Here is a 21,802-nt window from a genome sequence, read left to right on the forward strand (position 1 = left end):
GTTTATGAATATGCTATATCAATTGACAATTAAAATGTGATGATGGTGTTCCTCAGGATTAAGAAGCAAATGGAGGAGAAAGGTACTTAGAGGTTTTAGAAAATAAAGTTAACAATAACATTTAACTAAAAAAATTGTAATAAAAGCGCATAGGAAATAGTAGATTTTTTTAATAGGTCATTTCTAAATGTCAGAAATTATTTCCCTATATTATTAAACTGTTTTTTATCCTTTTGTCTGGCACGCCTTTCTCTTAGTTTATTAATCTGAAAAATACAGATCTCTAGATAATTCTGTTAGAGAACAAAGTTGCATTTTAGTAATTAGGTCTCTGAAGCTATTATCTATCAGTGCACACTCATCTACTCAGCTCTCCTCTGGGGCCTGATTAATTTGATTTCTTAGATGATGTCCTAGGAGAAAGAGGAACCAATGGTTGTTCACTGTGGCGTTGTGTTAAATATATCTTTTGGTATAATTAGGGTGCATACCTAGTAATTATATTTCAGGGTAAAAGTCTTGATCAATCGAGTTACGAATTGCTTTCTTGAGGCTGTCTGCTTGTAAAAATATAACTGCACTGAAGAAGAGCCCATCTGAATTTTTTTGTGGTCTTAGATTTAAAATTGCTGCCTCCCCTTATCTTTGTAGAAGCTGTGTGTGGCTGAGAATAAAATCTTTTATTTCTGCTACCTTTGAATTTGGCCATCCTATGTGTTGCCTGTTTGTTCATGCCACATGCTCAGATGAGTTAGGAACCAGAATTTTTAATATATCCAACCTAGATTTAAAAAAAAAAAAAAAAAAAAGGAAAACCATACAGATGAAATTCTGTGCAGAATGATTTGAGTTGAAAAATAGGCTTAATTTGTCACATGGTGAGAGTAGGAGGAACAATTCTTGTAGAAAATATACTCCATTTGTAGGTTATTTGCATTGGCGTGTGGGGAAACAATGCAGTTCTATTTTCGCTGTGTGTTTTGGAGTGCAGAGTGGCTTTGCTCTCTGGCTGGAGCCGTGTCCCAGCATTGTGAAAGCTCTGTTTGCTGAGGCTGGGATGGGTTTGAAAACTGAGAGTAAGATCACAAAATATGGTTGTAGTAAGGAACACTCACCTTTTTGTTTTAGTATAAATACTGCATTTGACAAGGAGTTTTGAATTTTTCCTGGCAGGAACCTAAGAGTCTGGAGCATGACTACAGTCTGAATCCACAAGAGCCAAATAATTCAGAAGAGTTTAAAAAAATCTCAGAAATGCTGGAATCACTTCAAAGGGGATTAAAGGAAGTCCCTTTCTTAGACAAGAAAAGAAATATATGAATTTGTTCTAAAAACGGAGGAGCGGCTGCGTATTGCCCATTTTACAGTTGACGTCAGTAGCGCTCTGAAGCCCATCTCATTTACGATAAGGTTAAAATGGTGCCGGGGACTTGAGCTGACAGAGGAGGCTTTCCTCCTAAATCAGTACAAATCCTCGCAATTTTCTGACTGCAAAAAGTGTTCTTTCCTGATTCCTTGGGAAAGCAAAGTACCCAAAAGTGGGGTGGCCAACCTCATCCCGGTGAGGCAAGGTGTGCCCCGTGCAACGCCAAGCTGCGAAGTCAAGTGCTGCATATTCATTTGCTTTCAGCAATTCTCTCTCCTTCTCTCCATATCGATCTTTTATTGACATCCCTCTTAAAAAAATCTAATAGCTTAATAATTACTAATCTCTGTTAGTATATTTAGCAGTCAGCTTTCTGTCATTTTCACTATTATCCATTAAATTGCTAGTGTAATCGATGTAAATCAACGGTGCAGGATGACACTCCAGGTAGTTCTTTGCTATCAAACCAACTCGTTTCTCACGTACAAGACCACGCATCTTATTTTACTGTTTCAAACACGTGTAAGCACGTTTGTGTATACCCAGGTGGATTTGCACGTATGTACCTTCTCAGGCTGTTCCAGTCACCCAGCACACTATTCCTAGCAGCCTTATTCACTTCTTTTTCAAGTTGTTCCAGCATATCTCATTCCACTCAGCCCATATATTCCTAAATGTAGGCAGTTCCGTCAATTTATGCATTAAAATACTGTATCTAATCATTGAATGGAAATAATTACATGCTCAGAATAGGCCTGCATTTGCACAGTCAGCTGAAAAAGATAATGCATATAATAGTTCAGTTTCTCTGTACACTTAGTGCATTGCTAAACCACTTTATCTTCTTAATAATCAGTTAGTATTCAATTCCTGTGTCCTACCTAGTCTATTAAAGTAAGGCTAAAATGCAAAGTTACATTATTTTTCGAGCACTTTATTTGAAGCATTATTGAGAATTTAAATATAGTACTTTATAGTTTTAATTTGGGATTCCAAGATAAGTGCTTGTGTTTTACTTAGATTTACTCAGCAGATGATGCGCAATCCTCCTTTCAAGTGTAATTATATAATTAGGTTGATAATGACTGTATCAATTTAGGAAGTAAGAGCTCTTGACAAACATTTTCACTCTTCCCTTACCTATTTAGCATTTTAGTGCTAGAGGACTGCCAGAGCTGCAAGTGCACTAATTCCAAAATAAGTTCATTTAACCTGTGGCATTATGATCCCACAGGGAAGTACGCATGGCCGCCCTGGTGCACCTGCGGGACAGCTCAGCTCTGCACTGATTCCGTTAGGAAAGCACTCGCTCAGAGTGAGGAGGATTTTCCACGGGAGAAAAGCACTGCACTGCTGAATTGCACTGTTCCTCCCATAGTCTGCCATGGGTGGGAAACGGGTATGCTAGGGATAAAAAAAGAAAAAAAGAGAAAAGGAAAAAAAGGGGTGGGGGGAAAGAAAAAAGAAAAAGAAAGAAAGCAAGTACAAAATTTAATACGACTTTTTCAGCATCATTGTTACCAAAGGTCCTGTCTTGGTTCCTTGCTCAACTAAATTCAGCTGTAGGGCTGAATGCATCATGAATGAGGGATGAAATTTCTCGTGGTCAGTCAGTCTCAGGCTAGGCATTAATTCTGCCCCAGCCAAATACGAATGCATTCTTGTAGGCACTCTTAAGCGCCAGAAATATTCTTTGACTCCATATGCGTAAGAGACTGCTCATACAGGCCTTACTGGGATACCTCTAGGAAGAGAAGCAGTGCAGGGGCCGGCTGAGCTACTGCTGCTTGAATCAAAAAAATACCTTTCTTCTGTTGCTTCTCTGCTTATATTTAAGACACTAACATTGAAAACCTGAATCATATTGATAGTCCTTGCTTATTGAGCTTCTCTGATTGAAAAAAAAAAAAACCCCAACCCCCCAAAATATTGAACAAAAGTAATTGTGCTGCAAGATACTTATCTTTATGGTGTTATTCACTGTTTCTTAACTTTTCAGGTAAAAATTACATGTGTCTGTATATACAGATGTACATTTTTCACAGAAGCAGGTGAGGAGGCGTCTGAAATGAGAGCCGTACCGGCACGGCTGGCTGTGCTGTGCAGAGGGGGATGCTGCGGCAGCAGCGGGCGAGGGGCTGGGAGGACAGTGGGGCTGGCTCCGGATGAGTCCCGGGAGGTCGTGCTGTCCCCATCTGAATGAATATTTGGCTGGCATTATTAAACCCTGATTTTTTTAATTAATAACAAACTTGACCTTGGTTTCAAAAGGATACACAGAAAAGAGACTGGAGCGAATCCATGCTGGTGTTTTGAATTAGACTGCACCGCTGCCACCGATTGGGAACAGCGGGCAGTTACGGCAGTAGCTTTCCCTTTCCACAGTGCTTGAATTTAAAAGAGATTACCCCTGTTTTCCATCGCAGGAGTCTGTCTCCTGCATACCAGCCTCTTTCCCGCAGTGGTTTTGTGGCAGAAGCCAGTGAAGTGCCGTGGACGCTTTCCCACGCGGAGTGTTTGTCGGAAGAAAGGGCAGGACTTGGAGCACCTCAGTATTAAGCTGAATATTGTGTTATTCAAACCAGCAAGTGCCTTGAGAATTCATGTTGTTTGACTTTGGCCTTGGGGTCATCTAGCTTGATTTCATTCAAAGGTACTTAGGACAGGAGGTGTGAGAATTTGGGTTTTCCTGTCTTGTAGTTGTTCCAAAGGTCTTGACTTATTAATGCTGCCCTAACCTAAGGCTGCAGTTAAAAGGGAGCTTAAAACCTTTCTTCCTAGATGTGATCCCTCTTTTCTGAATATCCATTGGTTTTTTTAAAGGAGAAAGATGACATTTGTAGATCAACACACACAGAAGTGCTCCCGTGTAATTAACATACACGAATCGAGACAGATCAAATTCATGTTTTATCTTTTGTGTCATTTATAGCACTGATATTTGCAAAGAGCATTTTATTAAATTTGTAATAAAATGGAGCATAAAGTGTGGGTTGGCAGATCATTGCCAGACAGGGCCACCATAGATTATTTTTTCCTAAAGGTATCTCTTGTGGGGCATATTACAAATCTCTAATGACTTAATGTAGCTTTTCAGCTGATAGGGAAGAGTAGAAAGAAAACCTTTATTACTTTATATGCAATATAAATGGAATAGAAAAAATAATATACTCATGCATACTGCGCCCAATATTGAAATACCAGGTAATACAAAACATATATTTGAATACACTGGGGACAGAGGCTGGCTTTGTATTTTATCTCTAAGATTTCTGAGTTGGGAAACAATCCTGGTTTGTAGGGTTGCATGGACATTCAAAGTGAAACTCATTTAAGATACCCACAAAATAGAGATTGATGGCTGAGCTACTCGTCTAGTCTTAATACAATGAATGTCAATGACAAATGTTTTCATTTGAAAACAGCATGAATGTAAGGGTCTTTCATGAAGGTATTTAGTAATTTTTCCAGCTACACAAATACATTTTTTTTACATAAACACTCTTATAACTTAAATCAGCTCTAGCCTTGCTATAGTCCTAGTAGCGCAGGTTTCACTCCTGTTACTCTTACATGTTAGTAAAAGAGATGAAATTTCCCAGGAACACTTAATTTTCCGTATTTTTTATTCCAAAGAAGAGCTATAATGTAAGAGGTTTTTATGGTTTTCAGAGGAAAAACGTTTTCACTGTCAAAAGTCTTCTAGTTCCTCAATAATTTTACTACTTAATGTTTACTCTTTGGTGCTGGATGTTTAAAGCAAAGTCAGAGGTTTTGTGTTCAACTCTGCCTCTCTTAAAAGCTGTCCTGAGATACGGACTGGAGAACCATCTTAATGATGGATTAATTTTATCCATAATAATGTTCCCATTGATATCTATTTCAGTAAAATTGATATTTTTTTCTTTAGCCTCTGGTCAAAATTGGCAATGTAAGAGTTAATTAGCCTATGTCTTTCTCTCTAAAATATATGTCTATTAAGTATCATACGTTACAGGTAGGTTTATAGAGTAAAGCAATATTTAAAGTCTTAATCTTTTGCTATAGAATTAAGCTTTAAACATGTAACACACTATCATGCGATGCTTTATTTGCAGAAATATTGACAATATTGACTCATTTTCTGGAGTGATAAGATTTTTATGTTAGAAATTGTAAGCATATTTTCTCCAAGCATATATAGCTGATGCTTTCCCATGAAAGGCACAGAATCTTTATTCTATACCATATTTTATATTATGAAACCACTACCTATATTTATCTTAAATCACTCATGAATTGATATAAGAACTTCTCAGGAAGAGGGCGGAGGGTGGGTGTTGGGGTTTTTTTTTGGAGTTAGCACATTTTTTGTTTGTTTTACTTTTTAATGAGTTATGCATGGGGTTTGGCAATATAAATAAGACATGTCAAGGAACTAATGCTTTGGCTAATTAGACAATGCATGTATTACCAATTAATATGTCTGCTTTTGATACAGATACAAGATGAAAGTCCCTGGATTTTAGAAGCGTACAGCATTATGTGTATTATTTTCTGGATTGTATTGTAAGGAGCTCATAAAGCACTGCAGGGCCAGCCTGGTGTTCAACCGCGGTCCTGGGAGGGATGCATCGCTCCTCTCGTGTCGGCAAAATGACAATGCGGACTGCAAGCCCCTGGTTACCATTACACGAGTTTCCCAAGCAGTCACCCTCTGTCTCCTTGAAGGAAAAGGCAGCAGAGCGTGCTGGCGAGAAGCATTCTCCCAGGCACCGGCTGAATCATATTAATGCAGCAACTAGTATTCTTCCAAAATTATTAGCAAGTGTTCTTGCTTCTCTTTTAACGTGTGCCATACCAGGCATCCTGGTGTCGCAAACTCATTTTTAATTTAGCACTTTGCCGTCTGTGAAACATAATACAATTTTGAATCTTCCTTTGGTAGTAAAAAAAGCAAAAATCAAACTAAACCATCGCCATCTCTGGAGGTTCCAGTGGCCTCCAACTCGGTTCTTAGCCTTCTCAGTTAAAGGGGGCACCTCGGATAATGAGCTGGCTACTGTGGAACACGATGCAGGTTTTCAAAGCTGAACTACAGACAGGTGTGCTAGACGGGTCTCTCTGGTCACATTGCTCTCCCTTTTAATACACTAGAACATCAGTTTGGTGAAACAACGGTTTTTCTCTCAGGCTTTTTAAGGCAGCAAAAGATAGCAAAAGCCTAATTTGGATTAAGTTTTCAAAGTGTTATTCTTACATAAAGAAAATTATTCTTAGTTCTGCAACTTCTGTTTCATTCCAGATGAATTTTTTTTCATCTTTATCATCATGAATTAATGTCTTGTTCTGCAGAAATGGTACATTTTGCCAATTTTAAAACTATACCCTCGTATGCCAATTTGCTGGACATGCCCGTTAGAAAAAACGCAGGTGTAATGGAATGCTGCAACCATTTAATTTGTTCTACTTGAAACACATCTGCTGCTCTGTTAAAACAATCCGCTTCTTTCCTGAGATACTTTTAGTCCATTCTTTTGCACGCTACACTTTCTGTAGCTACTTGTGATGTTTCATTTCTTTTTTGCGCCCAAGGATATTTTACTTATGTTTTCTTATTTAAGTGTAAGCGGACGTATTAGTCATTAATTATTTCTATATTTCCTCTGAGTCCCGTCGATTATTTAGCAAGTAGTGACAACAAATAGGTATTGATTCATAATAGCTTGGTTTTAAATTGAGCAGAAGGGAATATAAAGGTTTACTGGAGATCCATACAAATGAGGTCCTTGCTTGAAGACAAAGCAGGCTGTATGGGCGAGCATCGCTACGTGTCATGTGAATGAATGCTGCTGAAGTGAGCCAGCCCGGTTTGTGCAAGATGAGCAGTATATATAATAGAGGAGCTTTGGGAAGGGAGAACCAGTCAGGGTCGTAGCGGGGAGTATTATCAACGTGTGTTAGGAGCCTATGGAAGAAAAGGGAAGAGGCAGCTTGGATTGAAGGGGGGATCGATGCCAGTGCCATGGAGACCTGGGTCACTACCGTGCTGGGGGGCACGGTCTCCGCATCTCTTGTGGGATCCCAAGACCTGAAGAGCCTTAAGATAAACCTGCCCCAGTGAGGTGAGCATACCAAACCCACCAATGACTCCCCATCTCTGTGGCTAAGTTTTATTAAAATGTAAAACTAGAATTTATTTTGCTGGAGTTTGTTTAATTACAGAAATCTCAAGTACAAAGTTGAGCCAGATTGAGTGGAAAATGATTTATTGCTTTTTCTATTCCAGCAATTGCAGGGCTGAGCCAAATGTGGAAATAGAAATCCCTGGAAGAATTCTAAAGCAAAATAGAAACAAGGCGTTTGGTGAATCCACAGGGTATTTTCATTGAGAGACAGCGTTTCTGATTTGGTTTGTAACTCAGATATCAAAATGTGTGCGTGTGGTAGGGGAAGGCAGTGTTGTTTGCAGTCTCAGACTATAACAGTGTTAATATCCTTTTTCCTCATGTTCAGCTTCATCAGATCCCCACAGTACAAAGCACTACGAAACACAGATATTGCTTTTCTCCTAATACTTCCAGTGCCTTCCCATGAGGAAGATTAGCTTAATTATAGATAAGGATTGAGTAGCACAAATAATAGCAGTAGTGCATGTCTATTCCTCCGGAAGAGGCAGCAATCACAGACCACCACTCCCCCTTGCCCGTAAAAGCTTGCCTGGAAAACATAATTTATTTTTTTTTAATAAAGTTTCTTTTCTGAAAGCAAAGATGTTTTCAGCTCAGTTCTGCATAGCACACATTGCACAGACATCTTTCGAAGTCAGGCGGGTGTTCTTGGTCTTCCACCATTGGTACATACAAATGACAAATACTCTGCAGCAAAACTCATGTCATGATCCTGTTCATGCCCGACCAGGTCCGGAGGTTATGCTCTTCGGTGTCTGTTTCATTTGATTCTTTTGTGGTGAATACAGATATACACAAAGCAATGGAACAGCCACAAGATGCTACTTAATGGAAGCACAGGGGTTAGGCACCTTGGCGTTTTAGGTAGTGTAAGTTAAATTAGTGACTGCATGAGTTGTACTTCGAAAAAAATTGCCATTTGAAAAAGTAAAATGTTAAATAATGACTGTAGTACTGACCTTTTGATACTTTTCTTCCCCTAAACAGAGTCAAATGAAACTCTGTGATCAATCTCCTTGACTGCAGAACAGCTGATCAATTACCTCTGTTCCTTGGGGGGAAAAAAAAAAAATCTTTGAGAATTTTATAAAACCACCCCAAATACTGTACTGAACATCCTGTAGCCCAGAAGATGTTCTGTGAGTTGCAGAGCAGATGAAGCCTCCTGTCCACCGCATCTGTCCTGTACGGCCCCTGTATTCCCCGTGAGCTCGGCTTTCCCCGGACCTCTTGCGTTTCCACCATAGAAATCTGTCCCCACAGATCCTCTTCATCACCTTCAGCCAGCTCTGCTAGGGGATGGCACCGCCTGGACTTAACCTGCATTTGATTTCTCTTCACTTTTCTGCCATCCCCTAAGTTATTACGATTTAATTTCTCTATATGGGTTACGGTGGAAGGTTTTATTGGAATACTTCTGTTTACCGAAGTTTATAATTTTATGCTTTCCTAATGCCTGAGTAAGTGCCACTTAATTTCTTGGCACCAACCAAGAACATTTGGTTTCCGAGGAGTTTTTGCTGATCCGTAGCTGATGAAGCAACAGTCGGCCCCAGCCATTGTGATCAGGCTAAAGTGCTTCCCAGGAGCACCCGCCTTGATTTTAGCCTGTAGCAATAATTTGTAGCATATCCTGTATTTTAGTTAATTATCTAGAATTACTTCATATCCTACAATTACATAATGATACCTAAATCTAATTGGTCAAAGATGTAACTGGTAAATACCTGGAAATATGGGTAAGAGTGCAAAATCCAAAATAAGTTAAATTTTTGTTAATGGTAATGAATCGCTTTACTGTTGTTGTCTGCTGAATTTCTTTAAAAATTGATATCATCTTGTGCTTTAGGGCGTGATTTCCTAGCAGAATACACTGATATCCTTGGAGCTTCACCTCTATGATAATTTCAAAATAAGATCCCATAAATAATGGAAAGCAGAAGATGATGGAAATGCAGCATGGATTTCAGATATTAATCTGGGAGTGTCTTTCAAACTATTTCAGCTGAGTGCTGGCAGTTACTAATGCTTTGCCTACTACTGTTTCTTTCGATGATAGCTCTTGTCTAAAATTAGATTAATTTAGGCTACAGAGACTATTTGACATGCTTTTTGTTTTTTTGATTATCTTTCTTAATAACTCAAGTTGGCCGAGCACCTTAAGACTGGCTTTTATGTTTCTTTCTGTGATGCACGGTTCCTTCCCGAGCTGTCCCCTTCCTGGAGTATGTCGGTATTGAAAAGGATATTGCAGATTATGTGTTCAGTATTATTTTAAACTCTGAAAGCCATATGCACACCTGCAAAAGTCGGCTTGGTAAGAGGGTGGAAAATGGGAATGGTGTTTTCCTGTTACTCTTTCTTTGAACAGAAAGTTAAGAAGTTGAATAGATGAAGCCTTCCTTTCTTTGGCACTAGAACTGTACGTCTGGCATTTCTTCTCCACGTGATGGATTTCTTCCCAGGAAACTATGGGGAAGGCAAAGCGCTGAGCTGGCTGGCTGCAGCCCCGGGAGGGATTTCCCACCACGCTCACCTCTGCCGCCGAAAAAAAATCGCCCTCGGCCAGAGCGGGCACGGGGCGAGCGTGTTACCCCATGTGGCATGCACCGGTTGGAGAGTGAATGCTGCATCTCAAAGGCTTCCACAATACTTTTTAACACTTAAGTTCCTTATTCACGTGCTTACAAAGTAGATTTTAAGTCACCTCTCTCTCGGACTTAATCTGTCCGCGGTGCCGATGCGCCGAGGTCGTGAGCTGTACGAAGCGTGTTCGTGTCCGATGCACGGTCAGTGCTGACCTCTCCTGCGTCCGGGATGCACAGCCGTGTCTCTGTCCTCCCACTTACATTTCTTCTACTTGGGTGCGTACTTCTAGCATCAACGGATACATAAATTGCTTGGCTACCTATCGTGAGTCTTGAAAGCACCATATATTCTTTTGATTTAAATAAGAATACACTGTACAGGGGGAATTTCTGACTGATTTCCCCTCTCCTTGATCATTATTCTTTTTTTTCTCTCTTCATGACCTGTATTTATGATTTGTGGCGCACGCACCACTCCAGACGGCCAGCGGGATGCTGCTGGCTCCAGTCTTTGATGTATAGGCTTGCGGTCGGAACGGTGCCACCGGACACGGTGACGATTTAACTGTGACGTTACATCTTCTCCCTTTCGGAAAGCCGTGCCATCAGTGCCCTGCTTCCCGTAGGGTGATGGATCCGGTACGGGAGATGGGTCCTGTCCACCGACTGGTCTCTGCAGAAACCTGCCGCCTTGTTCCCCCTTCCCTGCCTTATTGCAGGAGGCATTTAATTGTATAGTAGCGTTAAGGAGGATGATAGCTGCGCTGTGAGTTGTGCCGTGGGCTGAGCCCGAGGTCTGCGGGACCTTGGGGGGCGTGGGGGGGGGGAGCAATGGGGTTCCTCAGGATGATAGAGAACGTGTCCTTTCTGGTGAAAACACCCAAGGGGTGGTCTAGATTACATCAGTAAAAGAGCCATGCCTCGTCCAAGTTATTTCTCTCAGAAGAGAGTGCTGGAAAACACCAGCAAGATGCTTTGGAAAAAATGGTTTGTAAAAATGTAAATGGATTTCTTTTTTATTTTGGAATATGAAGAAATCAAGGAGTTCAGTGGTCCTGCCTTTCCAGATTGAGAAATTATCTGAAAAGAAAAAAATGTAATTTTCCAAGCATTTCAATTTGCTAAATTAATTATTTAATGCTTGTAAAGATAGATGGTGTAGCAGCTGCATATGCATTCACATACTGCTGTGCTGTAATTCCAGCAAATGGATATTGATAAAAAGGAAATCATGACAACTGGAGAAGGATCTGTGATTTATGCTTTGCAGCTTTACAAAAACTGTGCTTTGATCATCTATTCTCTTAACAATTCCAGGTGTTGTTAAGGTGGATTATGGCGATGTGTCTGTCAGAAAAGCACTAAGAGAAAACCTGAAGTGTAAACCCTTCTCGTGGTACTTGGAAAACATCTATCCCGACTCCCAGATTCCACGGCGTTATTACTCACTTGGTGAGGTAGGAACCGTTTCCTTTGGCTAAATGCAAACGATAAGTACCCTGTGCAAATGGAGGAATCGCTACGAAGATGAAGTGGGTTTGGAGAAAAGAATAAAGTGCTTGTGTGCAGCCCCTCTATCTTATTTCTCATTACTTTTGAACAGGTTGTATTTTCTCTAAATCTTTTGTCAGGGGGCATTGCTATTCTGAATGTATATGTTCACCGTTAAAAATTTATCTTTTAAATTAAGTAGCATATCGGAAAAGGGAGGTTTGTGACTAATATTTTGAAATAATTAAGTAATATGCAGTAGTTGAAGGGAACTTTCCACCATCACTTATCACCTACGTGCAGAGTAGAAAAAGTGCTTTTTTTCGCTTTCTTTCTTTTAAAGAAATGTGTTTGTTCATTGATGCTGTGTCTTCCAGCAAGGCTGCCTGGAGCTGAGTATCACAGACATTCCTAACAATCTGGTGGTTCTAGTACCACCAAGAACTGAAATCTCTTTAAAATTCAGATAATTCACTGTTAAAAATATTCTATTGAGTTGTACCTATGCTGATTTTTAAAAGCTCTTGAATGGTTTGATTTAAAGATAGCTATGGATAGAATAGCAATCAAATGAGCAAATGGCTTTTTTACATCCAGGAAAGTAATTTACTATTGAAACTTGCAATTGTAGTGACAAATAAAAGCCACAGTAGGGTTTCCAGTTTAACTCTGACAAAATAAAGTGAAACATGGTTTTACAGCAAGGAAAGAACTCATCTAACAAGTGTCAAATAATAAGGTTTTGTACGATATTGTCAGCCTGGAAAATAAAAGTATGAGAAAGTAATAAAATAGTTATTAAAACACCTTATTTTTACCAACGCGGCCTCAGTTTCTATGGAAACAGCAGTTCAGGCAGGATCTATGAATTAAAACTCATGCTTGACTATTACAGCTACCGACTGCCAGCTGAGCAGTAAAGTGGATTTTTAGACCTAAAGTTCAGGTACCATCATCAGCAGTAATGGACAATCTTTAAAACGCCAGCGGTGTATTCCTCAGTCATTTTCCTCTCTTTCAGCAGAGATTTAGTCTCAGGTAGGACAAACCGTCTGACCTGTCGGTGCAGCTGGCATCGTTGGTCCACGACGGGTCCGGGATGCGCCTAGCTGCTCTGGAGATGCGCTGTGCCTTCAGGTGACCCGCTCAGGAGGGGACCCTGCGTCGCCTCGGCTCAGGTCCGAGAGAAAACGATGCTCAGCAGCCCTCCGGTGGGAGCCGTGCGTTAGCTGGCTGCTAAGAGTAGGGTTTGGTAATAAATCTGAGAAAATGGTTCTCTAGTAGAGCGCCATTTAAATGTAATGAGTGTTCAACGTTGGGCCTCAAATTATATTGTGCGAGTGCACATTTTGTTCTTTTGTAGTATAAACAGTGATAAAAAGAGTGAATAGTTTTGACAGATGTGGGATAATCATCCTTAATTTACTGATGACCTCCTGCAAGATGGTGCAGGCATGACTTGAAATCGGGCAGTGTTCATGCGTGGTTCGCTTGCACCGCCCAACATATTAGAAATAATAACTGATATTGTATTACATTTTAATCTGGATTTTATTTGGCTAGTGCACAACTAATTTATATATGCCTGTTGCTTTTATAAACAAAGTGCGCAATTTTTAAATGAAATTTCAAAAACGTGGAGTTGTGCGGAACTGAAGTCCATAAGTAGTTTATAAAGTTTATTCATTGCACACTTAATAGGCAGATCCTGAAGACTGCCAAGCCTTTATTTGCAACTAAATTTTCCATTCAGTTAGAGCTCAACTTATATACAGGGACTGCGTTAGATTTCAATTTCCTAGATGGACGAAAATATGCCTCAGAATGGGCATTAAATGTGCAAAACGTGGTGAATACTGAATACCCTTTTTTAAGTTTTAATCATGTAACATTGAAAGCGAATACAAAATAAATGCAAGACGAGAATTATTTTATAAACCCAAGACATAATAATCATAAGTGAGTTTTCAAGTCACTTTTCATTCTAGTCCTCTGTTTTCCTGAATCAAGGGATTGCAGAAAAAGAAAACCAAACCCAATTGCCTTTCTTGTGGAGATACGTGAAACTCTCTTTCTACAAAAAGGTGATTTAAGGAAAAAGGCTGGGGGTTACCATTTGAGCTGGGATTATCATTCGAGCTAATCACTAGGGTACAGTTTTGGGACTGCAGAGTGGCACGTGCCGGAGAAGAGGAGAGCAGGGAGAGGAGGAAGGGTCGTCCGTGAGCTGGCTCGTCCCCCCCCGCAGCTGCAGCGTTTCTGCTGCCGGCGATGCTCCGGCTGCTCCCGGGCACGTCCAACGGCTTACGCCAGAAAGCCACGTACTGCCGTAGCCACGTAAAGCCGTTTGCTTTCACGGGGCTCTAAAGAAGTGCCATTTCTTTTAAAAGCAGGTGGAAAGTGGTGGAAAACCGGCGGTCTGGTTATCAGCTGGGTCTGAAGCCCCAGGTCAGCGACCAGGCTGCGGAGGGCCGGCAGCCTTTCCCCTGACGTGGGCAGCTCTCGGGGAATTAAAGCAATTAAGAGCACGAGCCTCGGAGGGGTGACTCACCGGCGCAAGGTGGTGCGATTTCTTTCTGCGTGATTAACAGCTTTAGAGCAGATGAAGAGGCGATGACGTGAGCTTTGCTGAGCCACTCTTCCCCGGCGCGGTTCATCAGATTGCGCTGTCTCATTTTACTTGCGTCGCTGCGTTAAGGCCGGTCTGGTGGCGGTGGTTTACTATCGACTGCCGTGCCTGTGAAGCCTCTGAAGGTGGCACGGGGAACTGCAGATGACCGAGAGTTGTGCTAAGTGCCACTGAAGTATTTCAAAATACGGGGTTTCACAACCGTTTTACCAAAGGAACGAGGGACCTGGAGACGCGTTTTTGCTTTGCGCACATCAGTAAGAAAATCGCCCCGTGCTGTTGAGAGCGAGGAGGAGCAGGGAGAGCTGTGTTCGTACAGCTGTGCTAACGGATCTGTGAGGAGGGTTAAGAAAGAAGGTGTTATATGCACATGCTGGGGTTTGTACAGGCTGAACGCACACACCGTCGTGGAGACTGCGACGTGGGAGAGCTTCGGGGAGACCCTGGTGTCTCCCGCTTCTCTCATACGAAGCTGAAGTTGGCCGGTTGCTTTATACTCGGCCGTTTTCCTGGATAAACGCGTATTCTAAAAATATGTTGTGCTCTGGTACTTACCCTGCTGCTCCTTATTGCCTCTTGCTCTGATGGTCCTTTGTTGCAATTGCGCGAGCTGAGCATCACTGGAAGGAACTCAGCACGCGCTTGCAGAGCTGCCTTCTTCCCAGCTGCGCTCCGCACAGATCGTGTAGAAATGGTTTGTTTAAGCAGAGGTGTTCACTACGTGTATTTGTTCTTCTCTGAGGATGGGTAGATTCCAAGGGGAAGGTTTTATTTAAAAACTTTTAAAAAGCATGTCATTAGTCACACAGCTGTCAAGCGGCCTCTGCTCTGAAAGAGGCAGCCGTCAGACACTGCTCATCCTCAGTGTTTCTCTCTTGGAGTAGTCAGCCCTGCTGGAAGAAAATAAAAGTGCCTGTCTTGGGCAAGCCATTAGTTTTGCATTGTTTAGAAGTAAAAGCATATCATATTTGTTAAACAAAACAATGCAGGGCACTGAATGAGATTTTCCTTGAGTGCTGTTCGTACTTACACTTAATATGTAATTTAAAATCTCATTATACTCTTTGTAATTATTTTCATTTTCTTTTGGGAGTGTGACATATTTACGAATTGCAAGTTAAAATATATTCGTGTAGTTGAATGCACAGATAATGTACTTTCTCCTACAGTTACATAATTTTTTCTGCACGAATATGACATTTACAGACTTTTTTTTCAAGGAACATTTCATCTCTTTTTCTCTTCAGATCAGGAACGTTGAAACCAACCAGTGTTTAGACAACATGGGCCGCAAGGAAAATGAAAAAGTGGGCATTTTCAACTGCCATGGCATGGGCGGAAATCAGGTAAAATAAAAATTAAAAAAAAAAAAAAAGAGGGAAAAAAAAGTATTGTTTGTACAATAAGTGTTTCAGTCTGCAGCTGTGTAACCACCGGCACAACAGCTATTGGGAAAAACTGATTAGAATTCACCCAGAGCAGTGCGGGAGCTGCATCTTCACCTGTCAGCACTTCTTTCCTGCTGCAGAAAATGGGGGGGTTGGTTTGCGTATACAGTGTTTGAACCAGCAGGTACGGCTGGGGGCTCGGCGGGTGCGTGGTTTGTGCCGGGTACCCTCTGATTTTGTCATGATAGAAATGGGATTCCCTCAGTAGTCCTCAGTTAATATGGTTTAAATGTAGACACACCGGTTCGCTATAAAAAACAGTAGCAGCAATTAGCAAACATATTAATGAGATTTCCAAAATATTTGAGATTTTATGCTTAAGAGCTTTAGGAGTACTCAGAAAGCAATTTTCTCAATAACAGCTGCAAATTTTGAGAACCTATCGGTACATATCCATAGGTCCAGTCAAGTATCTGAGTGAATATATTGAATATATTCCTGCTGTTTAGAGTGCAGAGAAGTGCATTTGAAGTTTCAGATACTAACATTAGAAAATTTGATCATGAATTTCAATTTGTTTTTTGGCGTTGGAGGAAAAATCTTTTTTAAAACGAAATGGGTAAGAATCTACATGATTTGTGGCTGAGTTCACCCGTTTCTAAAACGTGTGTATGAAGAACAAACATGCGGAATATTCATGCAAGTTGAGGTTTTTTTCATTAGCAGAAATTCAAATAGTGGGGGCGTGGGGTGTTTCACTTGTGTCTTGGGTATGTTTGAAAGGGAGTGAAAAGGTAAACGGCAATCATTTAGCTCATTGTACCGCTGATGACTGTACCTGCTCTCTGTATAAATAACGGTAAACTTTGCATATTCTAATGCCTCGGATTCAAATGAGCAGAGCTGATTCATTTGGGTTTAGTTGAGTTCTGCAATGAAAACCTATAATTAAGGGACTTTTACCCGGGAAGGCTGTAGCGTACGGCTGCGGGACGGAGCAGCGTGTGGCTGGCTGCCTGCGGTGAGATGCCAGCCTGGCACGGCCCTGAGGTCCCGGCAGCACCGGCACTGCTTCTGCCAACTCCTGTCCGCCACGCACGGCGGGAACGGGCGGGATGCTCCGGCACGGTCTCCGTTTTCCCCGTCGCCGACGTGACCTGGAAATTCGTCAGAACTTGCTGCGATCTCCTCCTTTTATTTGCACCTTTTGGAATGTAGTTTAGCCTTGTTTCTCTGCTTTTTGGTTTGCTTTACCTTTGGAAAACCTTTCTCCTCCTCTTCTCCTTAATTCTGACGGCTTTCTCAAATTCAGGACTATGGGTCCCTTCATTCAGCTTCTGACGCACCCCCGAGCAGAGGGCTGCTCTTGCCTTCGCCCACTGCAATTAGTATCCATGTACCTACTGGGTAATGGTTGATGAGGGTGGCTTTTTCTAGTGCCACATCTGCTAAAAAAGATGGGAAGATGCAGGATCTTACAGCAAATTCCCGTGTTTCTTTCAGAGGTAAGGTTGTCCATCATATCTTCACTATCTTTCTAAGTTTGACTTAGGAGATGGAAGTGTTAGCATTTTAGTAAGACTGCATATGGTCAAGGTTGAAGATTCTCTTTACACCTTGGGTGTTTGGCGTGTTTCCCCTTCTTTCTGTATGTGGTGGGAAGACCCCTCTCTTTATGTTGGAAGAGGAGAAAAATCCTAGATGGCTGTCACGTCTCCAAACCCTCAGTTCCTCTGAAGCACAAGGTGTGAGGTGAAGAGTACTGTAAGGCTCTGAGATAGACAGGTGGGTTGTGAATGTATATATGGACCATATAGCCTAAAGAAACCTTAACTAATACACACAACCATTCTTTCTGAGCCTTCCTAAGCCAATATATCTCAAATCTAAAGAAATTGTGGCTCCAGTCTCCTTTATACCTCTCACATCAGCCAGAAACCACAGATAAATCTGTTGTGTGCACCTGCATGACGAAGGGACTCTGTTCCCCTGCGTTTGCACGAACAAAGAGCGGTATCTGTCATCTGGTGGAGGTTTTGCTAGGAATACCTGACCTACATGCAGAATATTATCCATCCTTTAGTGCTCATACACAACTCCCGTTAAAAGTTATCTTTATTAAATTCTCTTCTAATGAGAAATTAGAACTGAGCTAAGACATGTAAATGCTGGGAGCGGGGGAGCAGGGGGTGGTTGTATGGTTACAGATATAGCTGAGGAACAAAACTACTTCAGAATGAAAATGAAGCAAGAATAATACCTAGCTCATTAGAGCCGAGCAAGATGCATGGGCGCGATCCAGCTTGAGGCAGGGACAAATATCTCACAGCTCTCAAAGTGTTTTAAAGGACTTAAGGGTAATGAGATTCTAAAAATATGAATTTCTTTTAAAAAAATTAAGAAAAACTAAATACGTTAACTGCGGCCCTTCATGTGAGAATTACTTTCAGAGTATAAAATTGTGGAGGATTTGTTGTTTTGTTGGCATGGGTATTTCAGGTTATCCTAACTTGGTTGGGACCTGGTGGCTATTAATGATCTTTAAAAGAAATAGTGTGAATCTCCTAATGCAGTTAAATGCAATCTTAGAACTGTTTTCTTTGCTCTGTATGGAGGGAAAAAAATGCAAAGCCTGTCCTCAAATCAGCTACGGTGGGGATATGACTTTAGGGATTAGAATATCAGGTTTGTGCATATTATCTCCCGGGGTCACGGGGCTGGGGAAGTATTAACTTCCTTCAGGAATGATGTTTTTCAGGAGGAAGGCACCTCAGGTTGACTTCTGATTAAAGAAAGCACTGACCACATGTGAATTGTAGAAAAAAAAGTATTATCCTGCTTTCCAGCCTCAGACAGAGGGGGATGACCCATCAATCTCACACCTTTTTTTCCCCACAGGTGACTTCTGGCTTTGTGGTGTTTGAGAGGAAATTTGTTCCTTTCGACAGCCAGGCGGAGGGTGAAACAGTCGTCTGTTTTTCCTGCCTACAGTCATCCCGATGGGCATACCCGTTAGGCTTTTATTGCGTTACCATGGGAATGTCATCTGTTACTGTGGTTATTGGGAGTGTCGGGCCTCTGTTCATAACAATAATCAAATCATAAGATCTCACAGAGGCAGGAGGGGGTTATTATTAAAAAGCAGGGCTGGGGAATTCTGCAGGTTCACAGTTGCACTGCAGGGAGGGCTGTGCTGGGGAGAGCCAGGCTCTCCTCGCTGGAGGAGAGAGCGTGGGTCAGCAGCCGCTCTCCCCTCGGCTGCCGAAGAGCAAACGAAACAATGAACACATTGCCATTTCTTTTTTTTTTTTTTTTTTTTTTTTTCTGTTTAACACCCTGTGCCTTTTCTCCTCTCCGGAGGTTCAGTTGTGCTAGGTACAGCGATGAACCTGCTTTTTGTCAGAAAAAATAAAATCAGGAGGACGGTAGCGAGCCCACCGTCATTGCATCCCTGCGGTCCCAACACCCGGCAAAGGATCCTGCAGTTCTCCCTGCTTAGCCGGGGCAGACCCGCGGTCCCCCCGGCGTGGGTCATCTCTGCCATCGCACCCTGCCGTCTGCTTCTCGGGTTGGTCTCCTCGTGCCCGAGAGAGCAGCCGTGGAAAGCCTGGAGCGGTCCGAGCGTTTTGTTAGCGGTGTGGATGTCAACTCCGTTGTCAAAGCGCGCTCCCCGGGTTTCCTTTGCAAGGGGGCTGGTTGATGCGAAGCTGACTGTAAGCTTGAGGCTAACGAAAGCCATAGCTGAAAGGGGCTGTTTTTTCCTTCTGTTTTCCCTAGATAAATACCGAGGTGTTTTTTTCCGTACTGCTAAGAATAGCAGAGCAAAGTGGAAGCAGTTGCGCGGCTACGACCGCGTGGCTATTTCTCAGCATCCCGCGCAGCACCGGCAGCCCTGCGGCTCCTGCTCAGGGTCCCGGCGGGCACGCCGAGCCCTGGCAGAGACGATGGTCTGGGGCATTTTTCACTATTTTACAGCCTGCACCAATTCCCCGAGCACGGTCGGCATCTTGTGTGCGCGGCAGCTCTGCGTGGGGGAAGGCTTTTTTCGGAAAGGACATTGTGGTTCCCGCAGGATGGGGGGTGTTTTGTCAGGATTCATTTTGAATGAATGTGGCATTGCATCAGCCGGGATTTTGCTCGGTGTGAACTTACCTGGGGCAGCTGTTGCAGGGCGAGATCAGAATGAACATAACGTTTTATGTGTTTAAGTAAATGTGCGAGGGGAACGTGACTCCCTTCTGGCGATGTTTTATCCAGAAAGTTCAGACTCGGTACTCACTGACAGTTCAAAAAAAAATAAACAACCCACACAACAAGGGTTGTTAGAAGGTTGTTTTTTTCCCCAGTTAGCTCTAAATAATGGGTCTTTCAGAAACTGTTCTGTTTCACAGAGTTTCCATTTTTTTCCCATTCACAGTAAATGTGTCTATTTTCAAATGCCTTTCAAACCTGAGGACTTTCTGTGTAGCGGTATGTAGAAAAATAATTTATAAACTCTCACGCTGTAAGAATTTTTTGGTATGGTATGATAATTTGCTTACTGCTGGGAATGGAGAGAAACGTGTGAGCTGTCTGACTCGTGAGGCGTTTCCGTAATGGAAGGCCTCTGTTTTCAGTAGGTTATAAAGAGTGCTTTTTCCTGTATGAACATCGCTGCCAGGCCAGAAGGAGAGGGAGGCATGCCATAGATACCCTGACGGCAAGCTGGGTGAACTTGCTGTTGATGCCAGCAGAGCCATCTGACACAGCTCGCACTTCGGCCACGGAAGGCTAATGCAGGAATCACGTTTTATATTTTTAGTTTGCTAATTTATCAACCCCAGCTGTTCAGTAAGTCATCGAAAAGCATTTTATGCACAAGATTGAACAGAACAAAGCCTTAGTGACAAGTAGACATTTATTCGTGTGACTGGTAAAAGTTACGTAGAAAAGGAGGAATTGAGCAGTACCTATGCAGCTGATCTCAAAGCAAATAATCTCCAGTCTTTCCTTAGAGAGCTCACAGGATAAGGAAACGCAGCACCCATTACAGACTTTATGAGTTTAGTGCTTTGATTTTATTAATTGTAATATCTTAGGTAAATACTAGATTTCGGACATGGTTAGCAGAGAGTAACTTAGCCCTTCTTTGCTCTTTCTGCCTTTTTCACCTTCTGCAATCTCCTGTTTTCCCTAACTTGGCTTTCCGTGTAGCTTTTCATCTTCTAAACAGACCCATTATGAATAAAACTAGTTATTGCTTATATTCTGTTAGTCCATTTTGCTGAGATATGATTCCCCTTGCAGACTTTGCATCATTCTTAGGGATTGAGGTGATAAACCTTTGGGGCAGGAACTGTCTAATACTCTGGATTTGCTCAGGATGCAGCACAATGGAGCCCTCGGTGATCTTCAGCACCGTTATAATAACTGTGATTAATAGGGAACAAAGGAGCCATGCCTGCATGTTAAATAACAGTATCTTTTATTTAGCACAATCAGAATGAGAATAATGCCTTCCTTTTAGAGTCTATGGAAAAACTGAATTGCTGCTGCTTTAAATTGGCAGATATAGTCACCAGGGAATGCGGGAAGACTAGCATTCACTGTGTAACATTGCAGTAATGAAGCCTGGGTAGATAAAATGCAGAATCCGCCTGTTTGCTGTACCTGCTAAGAAGTATGAATTTGGCATGGCATAATGAACACTGAGAGATCCTGGAAGCAACGACAGCTTTTTGTTGCAGATGTGTAGGTAGCCCTCCTTTATAAAGTGACAGCTATCTGGAAAAAAAAAACAAAAACCCAAACCAAAAAACAAAACACCAACCCAAAACAAACACACAAAACCCCCCACAATCCCCCACCCCTGTGGAGCCAAAAATCTGATTTTTTTTCAGTTTCTGTGCAAAATGCTGAATGCACCTGAAACCCCAATAGAATAGCAGTGGTTTAGAAAAGGACAAAGGATTCTGTGGCGGAGGACAAAGGTTGGAATATCAGGAAGGTGTGCCTGCCATCAGCACAAAGGGGTGACGGCAGTGTGTTTCCCAGTGCCGTTTTCTGAATGCGATAAAACCGAGTTCCTTAGCAACCCTTGAAAACCTTGCTAAACCAAAGCGTTTCCCGCAGATCCCCACTGTTGTTACTGTACAGGTCCCCAGTAGATGCTGCCAACCAGTTTTCTTTTC

At 42.0% G+C, this 21,802-nt stretch overlaps 1 protein-coding gene across 8 annotated transcripts in view; it reads left to right on the top strand.

Moving 5' to 3' along the window:
* The window catches only part of GALNT13 (polypeptide N-acetylgalactosaminyltransferase 13), a 195,385-nt gene that overhangs the window by 154,073 nt on the left and 19,510 nt on the right, over positions 1-21,802 (top strand). For all 8 annotated transcript variants that reach the window (XR_008235994.1, XR_008235996.1, XR_008235993.1 and 5 more), the window contains 2 exons: positions 11,442-11,581; positions 15,492-15,590. Coding sequence is in view for 2 of the 8 variants with exons in the window: in XM_052792613.1 (XP_052648573.1) it covers positions 11,442-11,581; positions 15,492-15,590 (239 nt within the window). In the remaining 6 variants the exon portion in view is untranslated. The remainder of the gene's footprint in view (positions 1-11,441; positions 11,582-15,491; positions 15,591-21,802) is intronic.

Source organism: Harpia harpyja, chromosome 7, assembly GCF_026419915.1.
Source record: "Harpia harpyja isolate bHarHar1 chromosome 7, bHarHar1 primary haplotype, whole genome shotgun sequence".
NCBI lineage: Eukaryota > Metazoa > Chordata > Aves > Accipitriformes > Accipitridae > Harpia > Harpia harpyja.